Below are 19,795 nucleotides of genomic sequence, written 5' to 3' on the forward strand. Positions count from 1 at the left end.
CTTATGCGAATCTCGTATGTATTATAAACGTGTGATATTATTTTCAACGCACTTCCTGCGACGAATCAGGTTACACGCACAGCAACTGAGTCATTTTAATAAGCCCTGGCAGTGCAATGGAATGTGATATGACAGAGATATGAAGTGCACCTATTCAACTATTCAACTACAGTGGAATCAAAGTTTTATAATGTAATTTACACACGGAATAAAACAATGGGCTGTGTTAGCAACCCACAGTGATTTGCCATCGATTATAATGCATCCATCCATCCATTGTCCATACCGCTTACCCTACACAGGGTCACGGGTAGCCTGGAGCCTAGACCAGGGAACTCGGGCACGAGGCTGGGGACCAACCTGGACGGGGTGCCAAACCATAGCTGGGCACAATCACACACACACATAACAGACAATTTAGACATGCCAATCAGCCTACAATGCATGCCTTTGGGCTGGGGGAAGAAAAACCCCCGACGCACAGGGAGAACGTGTAAACTCCACGTACACACGGTGGAGACGGGATTCAAAACCCCAACCACGGAGGTGCAAGGCCAACCCTTACAATGATCATTTTAATATATTAATGAACAACATCATTTTGTCAATCAATTATAGTTACATTCAATGTTATGTGTTTCACGTTGTACATCTGGGAGACGAGTTCATTCGTTAACCTGTATTATAGGAGCTATAAATAATCATTCCTCACACGCCTTTCTTTTTTATTTTCTCTCTCTTGAAGTTAATAAAACAAACAAACAAACAAACAAAAAAACACCCTACAGCTTATTATATTATAGAGAAACCAGACAGTGCTAACTCCTCTGTCCTGAAGACACTCGAGACTCCTTCCATAAATCTTACATAAATATCTCCTAACAGAAAACGTCACTATATCAAGCATTATACCGCTCTCTTTGTTAAACAACAAAATCAGGTTTTTGTTTATATATATATATGTGTGTATATAAGGCTTAGGTCATGTGGAGTGTCTGCCATATAAGTCCCTGTGAATTAGTTGTTACTATGGAAACAATAACATAGTGTCAGAACCCTGCTGTTATAGAGAATGAATCAACACCTTCTGATTAGAGAAGTCAACAGCGCTGTGGTGCAGAGCTAGTCTAATTGATTGATGTTAGAGACGTGAAAAGAGAAGTGGACGTGGATGATCAGGGAGACGTACCTCCACAAACCTCCCCTGAATCCTCGTCTAGACACTGGCTGTCGTCACACTCACAGTACTGGCCGCTGATGAGGCCTTTGCCATCGGGATTGCGGCAATCGCAGCTGCCGCAAAGACACGTTCCTGTCGGACACACACACACACACACACACACACACACACACACACACACACGCACGCACGCAGCCATCCTTTCAGTACCACTTATCACTCAACACGCAGGTATGCATGCATACAAATAGACATGCACACACTTCACACAAGCCTATAAGCAGACACCTGACACCTAGCTGCAAATTCATATAAACATAAACACCCCATAGGTGCACACACACACACACACACACACACACACTGGACTGGAACCACATGGAGAGTTCAGCATTAAAACTGCTTTAAAGACTTTGCATAGTCCTACAGAATATTCCGGACTATTCACAGCGGTGGGAACGTTAACGGGAATCAGATGATGCGGAGATTATCGAGTCAGAGGCAGGTGCAGCAGCAGGGGGTGTGACAGCTGGACCTTCACCCTCAGAAGTCAGGGTTAAAGGTCATGAAGAAGGTTATTATGACTACAGCTGAGTTTATTGGGTTTGTCAGTATGCTGGTATCATGTGCACACCCACAGACATGACATGTACGTATGTTCAAGAACATTTCCACATCTACACACACACTGAACTGGTTATAGTATATACAACACTGGCTTCTGAATCCAGGACTTCTTTTGAATGAAACATGTGGGGTCATTGTGTACACATGAGGGGTCATTGTGTACACATGAGGGGGGACATTCAAATGCGTACGGATGTTTAACCGTGAAAGTGTCTTTCTGTGCTGTTTGGAAAAGGCAGTATATGAAGCATTGAATCACAAGAAAATTACATTTGTGCATACAAGGTGCCAGCCTCATAATTACTGGCACCCTTTAGAAGAATAGGTAAGAACTGTACTGTACAAAAAAACAAAAAAAAACAAAGACATATTGTGGAAAAAACCCATTCACAGTGATTCAAATTTTTCCCTTTTAATAACAAGAGAGACTACTTCCTGTACATTTCCTGTGATAACTTAAAGTCTTTCAGCATTATAGCTTTTTTTTTTCTCTCCAAGCAAATGTCAAAATTATTGACACCCTTAAAATATACTTAAATGCGTATCGTGCATACAAGAAAAGGCGCATAAATGGAGGCATAAAACGTTCTGCAGTAGTTACCAGGAATTGGACCCATGAGCATACTGACCTCCCACACTGTGGTGAGATGCTGAGGCAGGCAAAGAAAAATCCTAAGATGACAGTTTCAGAATTGCAGTGTATTTGATTCTTAGAGTTTCACCAATCATTTTTAGATGTTACTTCCACGATCGCAAGCTGTTTACATGCATTACCTCTCCATTACCTGTCCACTAACTCCTCAATCAGTGTTGCGTTTCGGTCAGATGAGACCTAATGAAAGCTAATTTATTTTGCCAAAAATGCCATCACGATTTTGGCAGTGAAATGCTGAGAAAAGCCTCTGGTACTCATTGTAAAATATGGAGGTGGCTCATTAATGGTTTGGAGCTGTTTTGAATCCAATTGTCTACAGGCTGTTGTGAAAATTGATAGCATTATGAATCCCATTGAGAACATTTTTGCCCAAAACCCGGTTCTTCTGCCAGGAGGTTATTTGGAAACCTAAAAATAAAGCTCTTTAAAAGGTCTATAAAAGGTTCTCTGTCTTTATCAAACAGCGCAGGAAGAGACTCTGTGTTGTTTTTCACAAAATATTAACTGCAGAAGTCCCAATACTTTTGAAACAAGTGGTTTTCCCTGGGGGGCAAATATTTAAGATAACATTTTATGCACGAATCAATATATTGTGTTTAAATGAAAGCGTATAACGTATTCATATAGCGTCGTATGAGATGTTTGATATCATTTTTTGAAAACTTTCTCATTTTCATGAAGGTTACTAATAATTCTGCAGCAGAATTCAGCTGGATGTGTTCTGGGGATAGAAAGTGGAGAGCATCGCAAGGTCAGATTCACAAGCTGTAGGTGTAATATGTCTCTCTCTCTCACCTGCATTGGAGCACACCACTCCCTGAGCGTTGCGGCACAGGTCTTTGCTTTTTCGTTTAGAGAGGTTGCAGTTCTCCTGGTACTGACAGGCTTCTCCAAACCAGTCATCATCACACTCACACTTACCACAGTCACATGCTCCATGACCTGCAATGACAACACAGAAACACACTTGACAGCTATTGATTATTTCGAATAGAAGGTACGACCGCAATCCCGAAAAAGTTGGGACAGCATGGAAAAGGAAAAACAAACAAACAAACAAACAAAAAGAGTCGTTTGAAAATTCAGTTCCCGCTGTATTGAATATCGAAAACACATTATTTGATGTATTACTTTGGGAATTACTGTATTTTTGATAAATATACACTCATGTCAAATCTGATGACTGCAACACACTCCAAAAAAGTTGGGACAGTCGATTGTTCAGCACTGTGTAAGATCAGCTTTTCTTTTAATAAGACTTATTAAGCGTTTGGACGCTGAGTGAAGACTCCAGTTGGTTAAGTTTAGCGACCATTCTTCCATTACGCATTTCTTCAGCTGCGTGATTGTACGGTTCCTTCATCGCCTTATTTTGCGCTTCATAATGCGCCACACGTTCTCAATCGAAGACAGGTCAGGACTGCAGCGGGCCATGCTCGCACCCGCACTCTCTGTTTACGCGACCATGCGCTTGTAATCCGGGCAGAATGTGGGTTTGGCGTTGTCCTGCTCTGGATGGAAGCGCACGTTGCTCCAAAATGTGTACGTATCTTTCTGCCAGATTGAAAGGGGTCTAAGAGATTGGAGATTGGAGCTGGGACGCAACTGTGCTTTCCAGTATTTTAGAAATGAACGGTAAGTTAGAGACAGGGTGAAAATTAGAAAGAACAGTAGGGTCCAAGTTATATATATATATTTTTTAAAGAACTGGAGTCACTGCGGCAGTTTTAAGCGCTAGAGGGAGAGAAGCAGAAGCTAAAAGATCTGTTTATGAAAGGACAGAATGACAGCATTTGAGGAGAAATGTAGGAGAAGGATAAAGGTGGCAAGATGAAGAACTGGATTTGACTATTAAGTCACTGACAGATGAGGGGTTCGTAGGAGTAAAGCTAGACAACTGTTGACAAGAGTGGTCAGGCAGAACATTACAATCCGAGGCCTTGCCTATAAAGCACTGACAGACAGGATTCAACTTTTCCTGGAAGTAATTCAGAAAAGACCAACAAAGCTCTTCAGATGCTCTTCAGAACATCATGAGCTGAAGGTTGGGTTAGCTTATTGATTGTGCCAGACAAAACCTTAAGCCTACTGCTTTCTTTATTGATCATTGTGGGAACATAGTTAGCATTCAGAGCGGTTTTGTATGTGTTGAGGGGATCAGTGAGAGCTAGCTGGTAAACACTAAGACCAGTTTTCCTACAAAGCCGCTCGAGCCGTCTACTAATGACTTTTAAGGTCCGGAGCTCAGGTGTATTCCAGGGGGACGTGTGGAAGCAGAGGACAGGCGTAGTCTTCATAGGAGCGTGATTAAGCTAAATATCAGAAATAACAGACTGGTATTTTGAGAGTATCATTGCAGGACAGGAGATATCAAAAACATCAGAAATTGTAGAGGAAGCAATGGAAGCAGAGATCAATGTGGCATCGACAGATTTAAGGTCCCGATAGGATATCATAGTGTTACTGCATTTCTTTTGAGCAGGTAGACTACATTCAATGAGCTTATGATCAGAGATGCCGGTGTCAAAAGAGGAGATTGATGCAATATCAAACCCGGAAGTACAGATTAAATCAAGAGTGTGACCATGACCGTGAGTAGAAAGAGTCACGTGTTGAGCGGCAGCCAGACGCGCACAGAGTTCTCGCACCGGAAGTGATCTCTTGAAGGACTAGGCCTTGTTTTTGGAGGCTCCTTATACACAATGATTAGACGATTGCCTCACCTGTTTCACATCACCTTCTTATTTCAACTCGTCACATCGCTATTAGTCCTAAGCTGCCCCCGTCCCATCTTTTTTGGAACGTGCTGCATGCATCGATTTCAAAATCAACGTTGGTCATATGTAATTAAACGTTGTTTAAATACAAGTCAAAGTCCATTTACAAACCATCCCTCTTCGTTTTTACTAGCATCTTCCATACGGTCCCAACTTTTTTTTTTTTTTGGAATTGGGGTTGCATATCCCTGAATCCCGGTTGGTAAATGAAATGGCTGGGTGGAGAATGACATTATGTCCCTGGGTCACATGAGCTCAGAGATGGATTTTGTGAAAGGTTTCAGATGTGTACAGTAAAGAGTTTGGTGAAGGTGTGAAGGGCAGTGTGATGTACAAGCCAATAACACTCTTCCTTTTCACAAGCTTTACTGTGTTTTACTAGGGAAACCCCATTACTATGTGTGTGTGTGTGTGTGTGTGTGTGTGTGTGTGTGTGTGTGTGTGTGCAGCCCACTCTTATTTCATTGATTTCACATTGCCAGATATAACATTCAAACAACTAATTTATAACATTATATTTTGCTTATTATTTTACTATGCATATTTACTTAACCTGGGGGGGTCACGGTGGCTTAGTGGTTAGCATGTTTGCCTCACACCTCCGGGGTTGGGAACTCGATTCCCGCATTACTCCCAGGCCTCCCAGCCAGCTCCATCAAACCCCTTTAGATGATTCAGAATGTAGCAGCACGCCTCGTCTTCAACCGGCCCAAAAGGACGCATGTCACACCCTCTTCATCTCCCTCCACTGGCTTCCTGTATCCGCCCGGATCAAATTCAAGGCCTTGATGCTCACGTACAAGACCTTGTCTGGAACAGTGCCCCCTACCTCAACTCCCTCCTGAAGGCTTACGTTCCCTCACGCAATCTGCGATCGGTTAACGACCGACGCTTAGTACTACCTACTCAGTGTGGATCAAGATCCCTTTCCAGAACCTTCACACTAACAGTCCCTCAGTGGTGGAATGAACTTCCGACCTCAATCCGGACCACAGAATCTGTCTCCATCTTCAAAAAACAGCTAAAGACCCACCTCTTCCGTGAACACCTAACTAACCCCTAAAACACCAACCCCCACATTATTTACAAACAACCCCCCCCCCAAAAAAAAACCTCCCCTGGCTCTTACACCTCTACTCTGCGCATTTTGCTTCTCTAGAACTCGATTATAGATCTTGTACAGTAGCACGACTCGTATTGTTCTCCGCTTGATATATCGCTTTGCTCGTATTTCCTCATTTGTCGCTTTGGATAAAAGCGACAAATGTACCGTTACAGATTGCCGTGTATAAACAGGGTCGACGTTCTCTGTTTTCTTTTTAAAATATTGCGCCATTGTACATTGAATGTGTAAAGCATATAAATACGTGTTCAGTATATCATGATATAAGCGATCCCTTCTCACAGTGTCAGATCAGACAAACCTGACTAACCTCACGTCACACACATTACTGACTGACTGACTGACAGACTGAGTGCTGATGATAAAAATCCCATCAAAAACAGGTCAGATCACTCTTCATGATGAATATTTTTTCAGAGGATATTCTGGGATTCTTTCTAGCCGAAGCATTACCGGTGTTTTTCACTATTTTTCTTTCCTTTTGTGTGCCTTTACTGTGTGGTCGGTAGATTGTGTTATGAATTATGCAAGCACGTAATGAAAAGGAATGCCTCCTGAAATGCATTTCTTCACACGCCATTTTCAAATTATTCCAAGGTGAAGACGAAAATGGATCGACTCAGAGCCTCAGGGGCGCGTTAACGGGGAGCTCAGGTTAAGCCAGGCTGCCTCTGTTCCTGTGAATCCCGCGCGCTTGTGTAACTATACAACAAGGGCCATGCTAATGCGCTTTGATGCCCCTGATAGCATGAAACACATTAATGAAAGAAAAAAAAAAAAGAAAAGTCTTTATTCCCACATAATCAAAAGCCCTCCTGCAATCACACACTCGTCTCCGTAGGTTTAGCGTCCATAATGCAACTTGACACTGCTGCTCAAGGGCAGAACGCATCATCTCTGCTCCCGCGCTTCACAAACCCTGTTCACCCTGCTGAAAAGAAACGGGGAAAAAATATAAAAAATCATGGGTCCTATTGATTCCTGTTGCTTTAGTAGTCATTATTGCTAATGGTTAATAATGGTATTTCAGGACTTTATTTTTTATACGAGGTTATAACATAATGGATGGTTTAACAGGTGATTGTAGACATGTTTGATGTTTTTTTTAGGAGCTCGGTTGTCTCTGATGACGACCTTGTGTTAATAGTCGGTGGTTTAGTGGTGATTCACTGGTCCTAATGGACTTCAGTGACATTCACATCTGTAATGATGCAGCACTACAGGCTGTCAGTACAGTTAATTACACACTGAATACAATCTGCATCTATGACTGAATAAAATAAACGAGTGGACACTTGGCATGATTTATGTGTGAATGCATGGCTGAGGATGATATACTGTACAGTATGTTGGCTTAATTTAATATTTTGAAATATGTATATCTATCTATCTATCTATCTATCTATATCAATATCTATATATATATATATATATATATCCATCCATCCATCCATCTTACTCCTTTTCACGGTCACGGGGAACCTGGAGTCTATCCCAGGGAGCATGGGGCACAAGGCGGGGTACACCCTGGACAGGGTGCCAATCCATCGCAGGGCACAATCACATACACACTCACACACCCATTCATACACTACGGACACTTTGGACTTAAACAATGATGATTACTGATTATTAGAGATGATGCTGATCCAATAACCAGGATCAGTACCAGGTCGATACTATACATATAAAAATAAGGAGAATCTGATTTTGGGAATAAAATGAATGAATTAGATCTGATCCTGTAACAAATATTAAAATAGTATATATTTTTTTGTTAGTTTTGACTTTATTATATTGATGCTTTATACTTTATTATATTTGTAAGTGCCTTTTGTGCGTTTGAGATTGTTTGAGAAAAAGCTACAGTTTTGTACGACGTGTTTTTAGCTACGTATTCTTTCCTGTTAATTTATTTATTTATTTATTTATTTTTACATAAAATGCAACTGTTTACTTCAGGTAAAAATAAAACTAAATTTTATTTTTTTTTAAAGCTTACGGAATGGGTATCGGTATTGGCCGATACTCAAGGCTTCGGTATGGATATCAGTAATGGTCAAGAAAAAGTGGAATCATGCCATCTATGAATGATAACGGAAAATGATTGGCTAAAGGAGAAGTTAAAATGCTGAAGAGATGATAAGCATTAGAAAGAATTGAATCTCACAGGAGATGTTTTAGAAGTTGCTATTCTAGAATAAAACTAAAGAGCCCCATTAAAAGCTAATGGGAAATCTGTAATGGGAACGAATAGATCCCAGTATGGAAGAACTTCATATTAAGAACCCTTAGAACTTGATGGAAAATATGTTCAAACCGTTACATGGAAAAAATGTTTCATGCAAGCATTCATTCAACCTGATCCTGTTAGGAAGCAACAATTTCAATAATACTAATACGTCAAATATTTATATTTTCAGCAGTGGAACATATGACTAGTCCTCTTTGTTGCGTGTTTACCTTAAATTGTGAAGAATTTCACATCTCACATGTGTGTCATAACAACTCAAATCTCCAGAAAAATACACTGTTTACAGCATATATATTCAGCAAAAAATAAAAATAAATAAAAAAGAAACGTCCCTTTTTCAGGAGACTGTATTTTAAAGATTTTGTAAAATCCACATAGTCTTTACAGATCTTTATCAGAAAGGGTTTAAAGGATGTTTTTCACGCTTGTTCAATGAACCGTAAACAATTATTGCACATGCAGCTGTGGAACAGTCCTTAAGACACGAACAGTTTACAGGCGCTCGGTGATTAATGTCACAGTTACAATAAGTTAGGACACTAAAGAGACCTTTGCACTGACTCTGAAAAACACCAGGACAAAGATGTCTAGGGTTCCTGCTCTCCTGCATGAACATAACATAGACCTGCTGCAGGGAGGCATGAGGACTGCAGATGTGTTCAGAGCAATAAACTGTAATGTCTGTAACATAAGACGTCTGAGACGGTGCTACAGGGAGACAGGAAGGACAGCTGATCGTCCTCGCAGTGGAAAATTACGTGTAAGCATGTGTGTCCCCCAAGACGTGATGGAGAACTTGTAAATGCCTTGGTGGAAGAGTGGAGGAACATCTCACAGCAAGAACTGACCAATCTGGTGCAGTCCATGAGGATGAGATGCGCTGTAGTACTTAAAGCAGCTGGAGGTTACACCAGATACTGACTGTTCCTTCTGATATCCACCTCCACTTTGCAGTTGAATGTGAGAGGACGTTTCTTTCTTTCTTTTTTTTCTGTTTTGTTTTGCTGAGTTTACATTACAAATTGCAGCTCCTTGTCTGTAGCCGAAGCATATAGAGCATCTTCAATCACTTGGCACTCTAATCCATCAGATAAATTTGACGTCCTTTTAAATGCCCATCCATCAGTCAGTAACAATAGTCATGTTCTCAATACTGGAGTGCCCTAGTGCCTTCTCGCAATCATTCAGTGCTTTAGAGCTAATCTTGTATTCTGAAAAATACAATATAAAATAGAGGAATCATGCATCTTCTGCTTCAAACAAACCACTGCTGGAGATGTTTGAGTGACGGGTGTAAAAAAAAAAAAAAAAAAAAAAAAAAGATCTGTAATCTCTTCTGGGAATTGGAAGCAAAACACATTTACATATAAAGAAAGACTTAGGGACATAAAAAGTTAAAGATCATTGGAATTATAATTGCCATACCATGGTGCTGTTGAATTCTTGATCCTGATTGGCCAGAAGTTGCTGTGGTACATACAAGGGAAATATAAGACTTTGGGATGTTCCTATAAGGGGGGGTGGGGGGGTGTACGGTGGCTTAGTGCTTAGCATGTTTGCCAGTGTTAGGGGTGCGAATCCTGCCTCCGCCCTGTGTCCACGGCGTTCGAGGTACTCCTCCATCAGTCCAAATACATACGGCTGATTGGCATTTCCAAACTGTCCATAGTAAGTGAATGTGTGTGCGATTGTGCTCTGCGATGGGTCGACACCCCCCCACCCCCCCATCGCCTTGTACCCTGAGATCCCGGGGATTGGCTCCAGGCTCCCTGCGATCCTGTCTAAGTTAAGCGGCCCAGAAAATGGATTGATGTTCCTACTGTATAGCAGCATTTCCCCGTGTGTTTTATTCCTTACTCACTCAAGCTTTACAAACTGGAACAAAAAAAAACCCACTATTGAAATTTTAGTTTCAATTCTACTGATACAATTGTATAATTAACGTAACTGCAAAAACCAAATCCGTCCCGCCATCATATAACACTGCTTAGTAAGTGTGATTACTGATAATTATTGAGCATTTCATTTCACTCAGGAAAGAGAACATTTCAGTCATCGTGGCCCACACAAGGCCTGGGGTTTAACATCTTTTCTGTTCAAATTTTTACTCCTACTTTCATCACACACACTCTCAGGCATCATTCATGCCAAGTACTGAGCCTACCAGCATAGCCAATCGCCTAGACATATTAATTGTCACCCACTCAGTGCTAGGAGGAAGAGTGTGGGCCTGACTGTCCGCCGCGTCCACACGCCTGGGCCGCAGGAGCTGTAATTTATCTAGTATCCCCCAGGAGCTTGGCGTGTCTGAGAGTCGTCCGTGTAGGCTAAGACAGCAGCACAACGCCCCTGAACCGGATGACTCATCCGGACCAGCTGAGAACAGTATTTATAGGATATGCATCCTCATCACACAAATTGCAGATCAGTGATTCATCTTAGGTGCTAATGGCTATTCTCCTTGATAGCTGCCGGACTTGTTTAAGTGAGCGGAAATGAAACGAAGGCTTCACTGGTATTAGATATGCGCGCCGATGTAGAAAATATTAACGCAAACTGCACAACAAGAAAACAAAAGATTGTATAATAATAGATTGTATAATCTGACTCTATATGGGGATTTCTGTTTTAGCGCAGAATAAAAACGGTTTATCTATGGGCATGCTGGTGTTCTGTACCGGTTCTTGTCACATCTGGATTCTGTCTAGCCAACACCACTTCTCATCCCGAACCGAATCCAGCACAGATATTACACCACACACACACACACACACACACACACACACACACACACACACTACCCTGATTTGTAACACACTGTTTCCTGGTGTTGTTTTTTTAGTCAAATAAATAAATAAATAAATAAAATCTAGTTCGCTTTTACATCCACCTGCCTGGAACTGTAAAAGTTCTCCAGTCTCACTCAGTCATTTCCATCACACAAACATCTGCAGCAGAACCGGTGAGCAGGATATGAAGCACAAGTCTGGTCGGCAAAGCCGAAAAAAAGCAGAAATGATCCATCCACATATAACAAATGAATTACAGGGATAGGGTTTCATGGCGTGTTCTGAACTGAATCTAGATATGATCTTAATGCTATCACATGATACCCAGATGTTAATATATCTGATATGTTCAGATTTGCCAGACTTCAGACACAGCGATTATGCTCCTGATTATGTCTGTGATGTAAAATAGATCCTGCTGACGATCCTCCTCGGAAAATATGATCAAACGCGAAACAATTTCCTATATCGTTGATATGAATGTGCTGTTCGTTCTTAATTACAGCCAATGAAAATGACATACATGTCTTACGGTGTTAGCTAGTATTATGTTTTATTGATATTTTCTTTATTAACGTGCGATGTCCGTTTCTGGCTTGTTAATTAGCCAAAAAAAATAAACACGATCGAGAAATTGTCTGTGCTGTAAATTTGTCCGTTCTTTGATGAATGTTGGTTTAACTGCGATTATAAAACCAGGTGAATTTCAGCCAGGTAATTATTCTGCTCTTGTTCTACTCGTGTTCGGTGTTACGAAGCGTGAAATGATTGCACATAGGAGCTGTGCTGGGTTGTGAGTGAGAGGGAGACACCTGTCTGGGGTAATAACTCAGCTTAGCTCAACAGGACCTAAGCCAAAGCTCACACTGCTAATGAGGGGAGTCAGAGATTCTCATGTCTACTGTGAGATCACATCGCATTTCACGTTTAGACTCAACACGGAATTGATTACTGTTCAACACTATCACACAGCCATAGATGAATATTGGACTCGGGAAAGATATAAACCTTTCTTTTTTTCTTTTTTTTTTTTAACCTCATTGTATTTGACAAAAATTCCCACGTATTCATGCTGCACTCTTATTTGGTTTTTTTGGTTTTTTTTTTTGGCTCTGTTGTTTCCTTGGTTTGATTACCCTAATGTGTTCAGCTGTTTTGTGTTAAGTCCTTAATTAGCTTGACTATTTTACACCCCGTGTTTTTTTTTTTTTTTTTTGCAAAGTCATGTCTATGTAAGTGTTTGTTTCTTTACAGGACACATACTTCCTGTTACTGTTTATCCCGTATTGTTTGTTGTTTTGTCATTCATTTATTTATTTATTTATTTATTTTTGCCCTGTTATCGCATTTGATTATGGATTATCCCTGTTTGGCTTCAGTATACCAATCTTGGCTAGGAAAATTGATTATGATTTTTAAAATAAAAAACAAAATTAAAAATACTTAATTCAGTGCACGCTGAGTTTACGCACTCGCATCCTGCCCTAATTAAGCACACATTATAATATGTTTCAAAAAGTGTTTCTGTCTTTTCTCTAAGTTGCTGGTTTCGCCCCAGTCCAACATGTTTACCTCAGCATGTACACATTGCTAGGCCTTCGCTCCGGCTGAGACACGATACACCCACCTTCCATCAACACGGCCATTAGCATGTAGCCACCAAGTGCTTGTTTTTATTACATAGTAATACAGTGTGCTTAATGAACACTTAAGCGTGAGGGTGAGTCAAATAAAAACATCCCCCACCCCCATTAGTCAATGTTGACTGTAAAGTTAATGTACATTTTCAATTTTGACTCACCCTCATATCTAAAAAAAACAAAAAAGTAGGGAGACATAAATGTTAACGCTAACATGGAGGAGAAAGAGAAACTCTTTTGATGCCAATTATACAACGATGCAACATTCTGAATTCTTTATTGAAAGCATTTAAAGCGTGTCAGATTTGGTCGAGTACTCACTTTGTAGTACTCTATCATTATCATTAAGAGCAGCAAATAGGTTCCAGGGTATACTTTACAGATCAAACCCCTGCTGCCAGCCGCCACTTTCATTCAATTTCAAAGTTTCCTCGCACTTCTAACGACTCCCGAAGCTGGCCTTGAAGTTGCAGCCAGATGTTTTGTAATAAATATTGTTCACCTGACTGCTAACAGAGCATTCCTGAGTAGGAACTATTGAACTCCAGGCTTTAAGTGAAACACAAACAAACACCAAAAGCCTGACAGAACTTAGACAGGAGCGGAAGATATCAAATATTCCCACGGTGTGACGTTCTGAAATATGCATAAGACCACTTTAAGGTCAAATACATCATGCTTCCATTTCCAGAGATACGGATCTAATATCTTTGAACATGCCAAATGAGAAAATACGCAAGTTGAATGTAAAACTGATATTGATCTCGCTGTTCAAAGGTTTAATGACATCTAACGTGATGCCTGGGGTAAATACAGCCCCGTAGGTGACAGTATTGTGGGTGGAACAAGCAATGTGTTATACATCAGAGCTAGCTCTGGGTCAAACGGCACATGAGAGAGAGAGAGAGAGAGAGAGAGAGAGAGAGAGAGAGAGAGAGAAAAGAAACTACAACAAGCTGAGCAGATGGAAAAGTTCTGCACATAGGAATGCTTAGAGCCAGAAGTAGTCGAGTCTCCATCAAACCCAGTAAACTACTGCAGGGAAGGGGGGAAAACTGCCACGTTGAACGTCTCCGCAATAAAGCAAGAACAGATTCAAAGCAAAATTAGGTCATGTAAAAGGGAATACAACGCAGTTGATGCATTTCCCAGCCTGCTTCCTCACTTCTGATTTAACTTGATTGTTATTACACGATACAAAAGCACAAAATGAAACGCAGATTTCATACCGCGTTACACACATTCTATATATAGTGGCAAGATTATACTCCAAGTTGCATGAATTAATCATTAAAACATCTTATTAAATGCCCAACTAAATTCAACCAGTAACAAAAATTTCATCCAAACACATATGAAGGCTTAGTAGCAAGGTCTGGAGATGTTTCTTACCAGTAACTGACTAGTAATTATATACTATACGGGGTCTTGAATAAGTGTCTCTCATACTGTATAGTTCCATTGATAACATGCCTCCACCTGGTATGATTTCCCAGGATTTCCCAGCATTTAGATGTTTGAGTCTGTAATACCATTCTCAAGCACAAAAGCAGTAGAACGACATTGAAATTCCACGTGACGGAGCCTAGGCGTTTAATTAGCTAATGGCAGCCATCTGCTTTCCAAAACTGTGACGTCAATTGTTTTGCCCGAAATGCTAGCGATTAGGCTTGACCTCCACTGTAAGTCCTGATCCATATGTGGAGTCCATTTGCAGTTTGCCCAACTGTGAACGAAACCTTATTACCGGCCAGACACCCGGCCTCGGCTTTCAGGACCGGGTGAAGCTAATGAGCTCTTCGCCGTCTCACAACCTGTCTTCACAAATAAATCACTCTTTCCATCTGCACATATCTCCATTAATGTTCCCTAGCATCGCTACTGTTCCACAGACTGAACTGTAGGAGGAACAAAAAAGGCTGGAGTGTTTTTCTCGCTGATAAGCTGTCAAGTGAGCTGCTTTTTTAAGGGCACAAAACAACAAAAACAGACATTTATAGCGAAGAATCGCCTAATCAGGGTCGCCTGGATGCGATTGTTTTTTCGGGAATTAAGACGACTGTGATGACAGTCTAACACAGTGAGAGTACAATGATTTAAAGACTACGAGTGATAAATAAATGCTCAGTTCCAGACAAATAAATCTGGCCATTTTAGAAGTCATCTATTATTAATAAATCGAAAATATCTCTTGGCAATTAAGCTTCGTTACAATATGTACGCTGTAAAACCGGATGAGTTCATTTAACTCCAAAAATTGGAGGAAACTAATTACCTCAAACATTTTTAAGTTGATAAATCAGTTTCTTTAAGCTAAATACACTTTAACATAACAAAAATTGTATTTTTAATTACAAAGTTTGAGTTCAATTTTTGTTATATTTAAGTGTATTTGGCTTTAAAGAAATTGATTTATCAACTTTTTAAAAATTTTTGAGGTAATTAGTTTCCTCCATTAAGTTAAATGAACTTATCTGGTTTTACAGTGTAGGTGCAATATTCACGTCAGATTTTTAAAAAACATATATATATATATATATATATATATATATATATATTTTTTAAAAAAGGACACATCTGAGTGAATTTTTTCTAAATCACTGTTCTGACAGGGAGGACATTTACTCCTGTGACCAAAGATCATAAGATTTTGATTTTGAACTAAAATAAAGTCGTAGAAAGGAAAAGATGACAGACATGTGAGTATGCTGCAAATGTCGTCTGCAGCTTCTGTCAGAAAATGGCAGAAAGGTAGGTAGGATTACAGTCTTAGAGGGCACTGCATTCATGCTCATGAGCCTAATGGACTGTAGGCTTACATGTGTTTGAGGACAAACATTAAAAAGGTACTAAGCTCAAGGTCTCACTATTCAGTGGTAACACGGAGTATGAGAACCGGAAATAAAAGCGCAGTGCTCAGAATTTTAAATGCAATAGCTCTCATGCTGAAATAATAATAAAAAAAAAATCAAACAGGGCACTTTGAAAGGGTTTGTGTATGAGCGAAAGAAAAATCTGTAATTGAAATGAGGTCCCTGAAGCTAAGGACAAATGGAACATCAAAGGCTTCTATCAACGCCTTCTATCAAAGGCTTTCACAAGTTTAGGTCACATTCTTTTCCACACCTCATACATCATGGATCCTGATGTACGTGATAGGTCAGTGTGTGCTAAAAGGAAGCTGTATGTCTTTTAATAGTACTTACCACCACAGGTCTTCCCGTCATATGTTGCACAGACCCAGTCGTGACATTCACACCGTGGCCCATAATACATCCCCGGCTCACTGACTTGGCAAATACAGACCCCGCACACACACTCTCCCCTCCCGCTGCATATCAGGCCATCGGGGGTCCGACATCTTCTCTGTGAGGCGTCGCTGGAGAGTTTACATTTTCCACCCACCTGCCTACAACATACACAAGAATTCATTCACCTCTCTGACCTTTGGCCTCTCACCCCTGTACATAGTGTTCTGAATGGAAGGAGTAATTTGTTAATTTTCACAACAGTAAAAGTCAGGTTTTTATAATCACTGTAATCAGAGACAACTTATGATATTTTACGTAGACCACAGCTCTGTTAAATTCTCAAACCTCAGCGGTCAGAGGATGTTGATTCATTTTCTATAACACTGAAGCGAGAGCTGCAAGGCAAATCACATGTTTACGTTTAGGAGCTAAGGAGCTTTTAGGAGCTATGTGATGGTTTTTTATGACTAACTAACGGCTCATACGCAGGAACGTATATGGAGGATGGTCCACATGATATAATAATTCTCATAATAAAAATTGATGTTGTTTGATCATTGATAAGGTGACACTTGGAGAGAGATGTTTATTTAACATTTATGGAAGGAGTCTCCAATGTCAGGGCTGGAGCTTTCTTTCTTTCTTTCTTTCTTTCTTTCTTTTTTTTGAAATTCCACAATAGTTACATGTTACTCCAAAAACGGCAAGATTTGTGGAAATTAGTGGGAAAATTTGCAAGTTAGTCCAGCAATACTGAAAATCACCACTTAGTTGGCCTCGTTTCAGATGCTGTTCGGAAACTGCCGAAACTGGTCTTTACTTCATTATCGAATTCAAAACACAACGTTCGTCATTATGGCATTACGTTACAGATTTTGTTTTACATTATCAAGAAGAAAAAGAGGAAAGAAACGTGAAATGAGAGAACAATGGACGCTCCTACTATTTACACCAGGTCCATATTTTTCTGGTCGGATTTCTATTCACGCTGTGACGTCTAACACGCTGTAAAACCGGATGAGTTCGTTTAACTCCAGAAAGTTGAGGAAAATAATTACCTCAAAAATGTGAAGTTGATCAATCAATTTCTTTAAGCCAAATACACTTAAATATAAGTTTGAGTTAAATTTTTTTGTAAGTGTATTTGGCTTAAAGAAATTGATTTATCAACTTAAATTTTTTTTTTTTTTGAGGTAATTAGTTTCCTCAAATTTTTGGAGTTGAACGAACTTATCCGGTCTCACAGTGCATTTAATATTCGGACGTATTGTGAAGCTCAACTTATTCCAACACATTTTCAAAGCAGGATTTCAAATGCTATTGGTCCGTAATAGGAGCTGTGACTTTAGTACCGACGCGCACCTGTTGTGAATAAACCTGATGGAAATAATTCACTGCATTCCATTCTACCTGCCTTTATCCAGCATGTCTGAGGCATGCTTATCTGATTTCTTAAGCTTGCAGTACAGAGCTCACCTTCTCACAAAGGTCTGTTAGAAACCGTCCATTAGCTCATCTGAGATAGTGTAACTTTCCTATTGATTCTTCCAATAAATAAGCATTCAAGTGAAGAAAGAAAAAAAATTAAAAAAAACCCCGGTATGTACCATCTGTAGCAAGACTGGATCAAATCCAATTGTGGACTTTTGCCAGACCACAAAGGAAGTTCTTATAATAGTATGATTCAAGTTGAAATCCTTTCAGTACTATACCTTAGAGACAACATTTGATCCTTGTGGAGAGCGAATGCACAAACAACAGTCAATAAAACATTTCACAAAAGTGCAAATGTTTTAAACTGAACATAACGGGGGTTTTCTAAAAAAAAGAAGAATTAATAATAAAGTACAGAAGAATTACAGCAAGTACAGAAATACTTATGGTATGAAGTATGGCTTACAGCATGCTATGCTATGAAGTTACATTTTTCCACCGTAGCCAAAAAGCTTGCAGAACTCCGATGAAAAGTTAACATCTCGAGAGTAAAACAAAGTGGCTTAACTCACCTCAGTGATTGCAGTAAACTTTCTTCAATAACTGAGAGTAAAATCAGAAGTAAAGAAATGAAGATGGAGTTCACCAGAGCCTCTGCATTCATGTTTGGATCCACACAAGAAATCTGAAGTATAATGCCTTCAGGAATTTCCACTTTCCCAAGCAGAGGGAGAGCGGGCTGGCCAAAACTGGCTCCAACTCTTCGGAGGCCAATAGCGCTCTCCATGCAAGTGCCTTTGATTAGATATGACTCTTGTTGCAGAAGGCAGGAGGTGGACTCCTATGTGTGTAAATAGTAGACAAATAGTGTGTATGTGAATAGTTTAGAAATAAACATTTCCTTGCCTGATTTCTGCATGTACATGCACTTTTTCACGTCACTGACACACTTACGACATGTTCATACTGTAAGAACAGCCAGATCGTCCTTTTTTTTTTTTTTTTTTTTTTTTTTAAAGCAGTTTTATTACAAAAGTCTGTGCACTGCAGATGGGGATTTAAAGGGACAGTTCATAAAAGCAAGACTTTTTTTTTCAGGAAGTTCATCCATGGGGTCCATTTTGAAACAACAAAACATGTACACTAATAGTACAATGATAGTTGAATGCCAGTATATAATTCTTAATAACTTCTATAATAACACTAATACAAAAACCGAAACTAACAACCAGGAATTGCATAATAATAGTTAATAAAAGGTCGTAATGCTCGAAATGGTTACTGAGACAAGGCAGAATGCTGTATTTGGAACTTGTGTCACCCTTAATAGATCATAACTCTTAATAACGTTTTTAGAGTAGTACTGAAATGTTCTTTCGGTGTTGTTTCTTATAAAAGAGGAGAATCTCATCTCGGTCTATGGCTTCAGTGGCATGGCCTAGCTAAGTTAGATAAAGTGGAGGGCATAAGTTTACATACGCCTTGTAGAATCTGCAAAATGTTAATAATTTAAAAATAATAATACAAAAATAAGAGGGATATAAACATTGCATTTATTTTTTAATTTAGTCCTGCCCTGAATAAGCTATTTCACATAACAGATGTATACATAAAGCCGACAAGACACAATAATAACTGAATTTACACAAATGACCCCGTTCAAAAGTTTACACACCCTTGATTATTAATCCCGTGTGTCGTTACCTGGATGATCCACGACATGATGGGTTTATGTCGTGAGTCCTTTGAGTCCCTTGTTTGTCCTGCCCACTGTTCTTCAGAAAAATCCTCCAGGTCCTGCACATTCTTTACTTTTCCAGCATCTTCTGCATATTTCACCCCTTTCCTTTCCAACAGCGGCTGTATGATGCCGAGATCCATCTTTTCACACCGAGGACGACTGAGGGACTCGTACACGACTATTACAAAAGGTGCGAACGTTCACTGATGCTCAAGGAGGCAACACGATACATTAAGATCCGGGGGGGGGGGGGGGGGGGGTGTAAACTTTTGAACAGGATGATCGGTGTACATTGTTATTCGTTTCTCTTCTGGAAAACATATA

At 39.9% G+C, this 19,795-nt stretch overlaps 1 protein-coding gene across 1 annotated transcript in view; it reads right to left on the minus strand.

The window, feature by feature from the left end:
- The window catches only part of itgbl1 (integrin, beta-like 1), a 57,183-nt gene extending 38,789 nt beyond the window's left edge, over nt 1-18,394 (minus strand). Inside the window, exons 1-4 of the mRNA XM_053627715.1 lie at nt 18,303-18,394; nt 16,252-16,454; nt 3,258-3,404; nt 1,190-1,312 (exon numbers count right to left, since the gene is read on the minus strand). Coding sequence (XP_053483690.1) covers nt 1,190-1,312; nt 3,258-3,404; nt 16,252-16,454; nt 18,303-18,394 — 565 coding nt within the window. The remainder of the gene's footprint in view (nt 1-1,189; nt 1,313-3,257; nt 3,405-16,251; nt 16,455-18,302) is intronic.
- Nucleotides 18,395-19,795: the final 1,401 nt, after the last annotated feature.

The sequence above is a fragment of the Ictalurus furcatus genome, chromosome 6, assembly GCF_023375685.1.
Source record: "Ictalurus furcatus strain D&B chromosome 6, Billie_1.0, whole genome shotgun sequence".
In the NCBI taxonomy this organism is placed as follows: domain Eukaryota; kingdom Metazoa; phylum Chordata; class Actinopteri; order Siluriformes; family Ictaluridae; genus Ictalurus; species Ictalurus furcatus.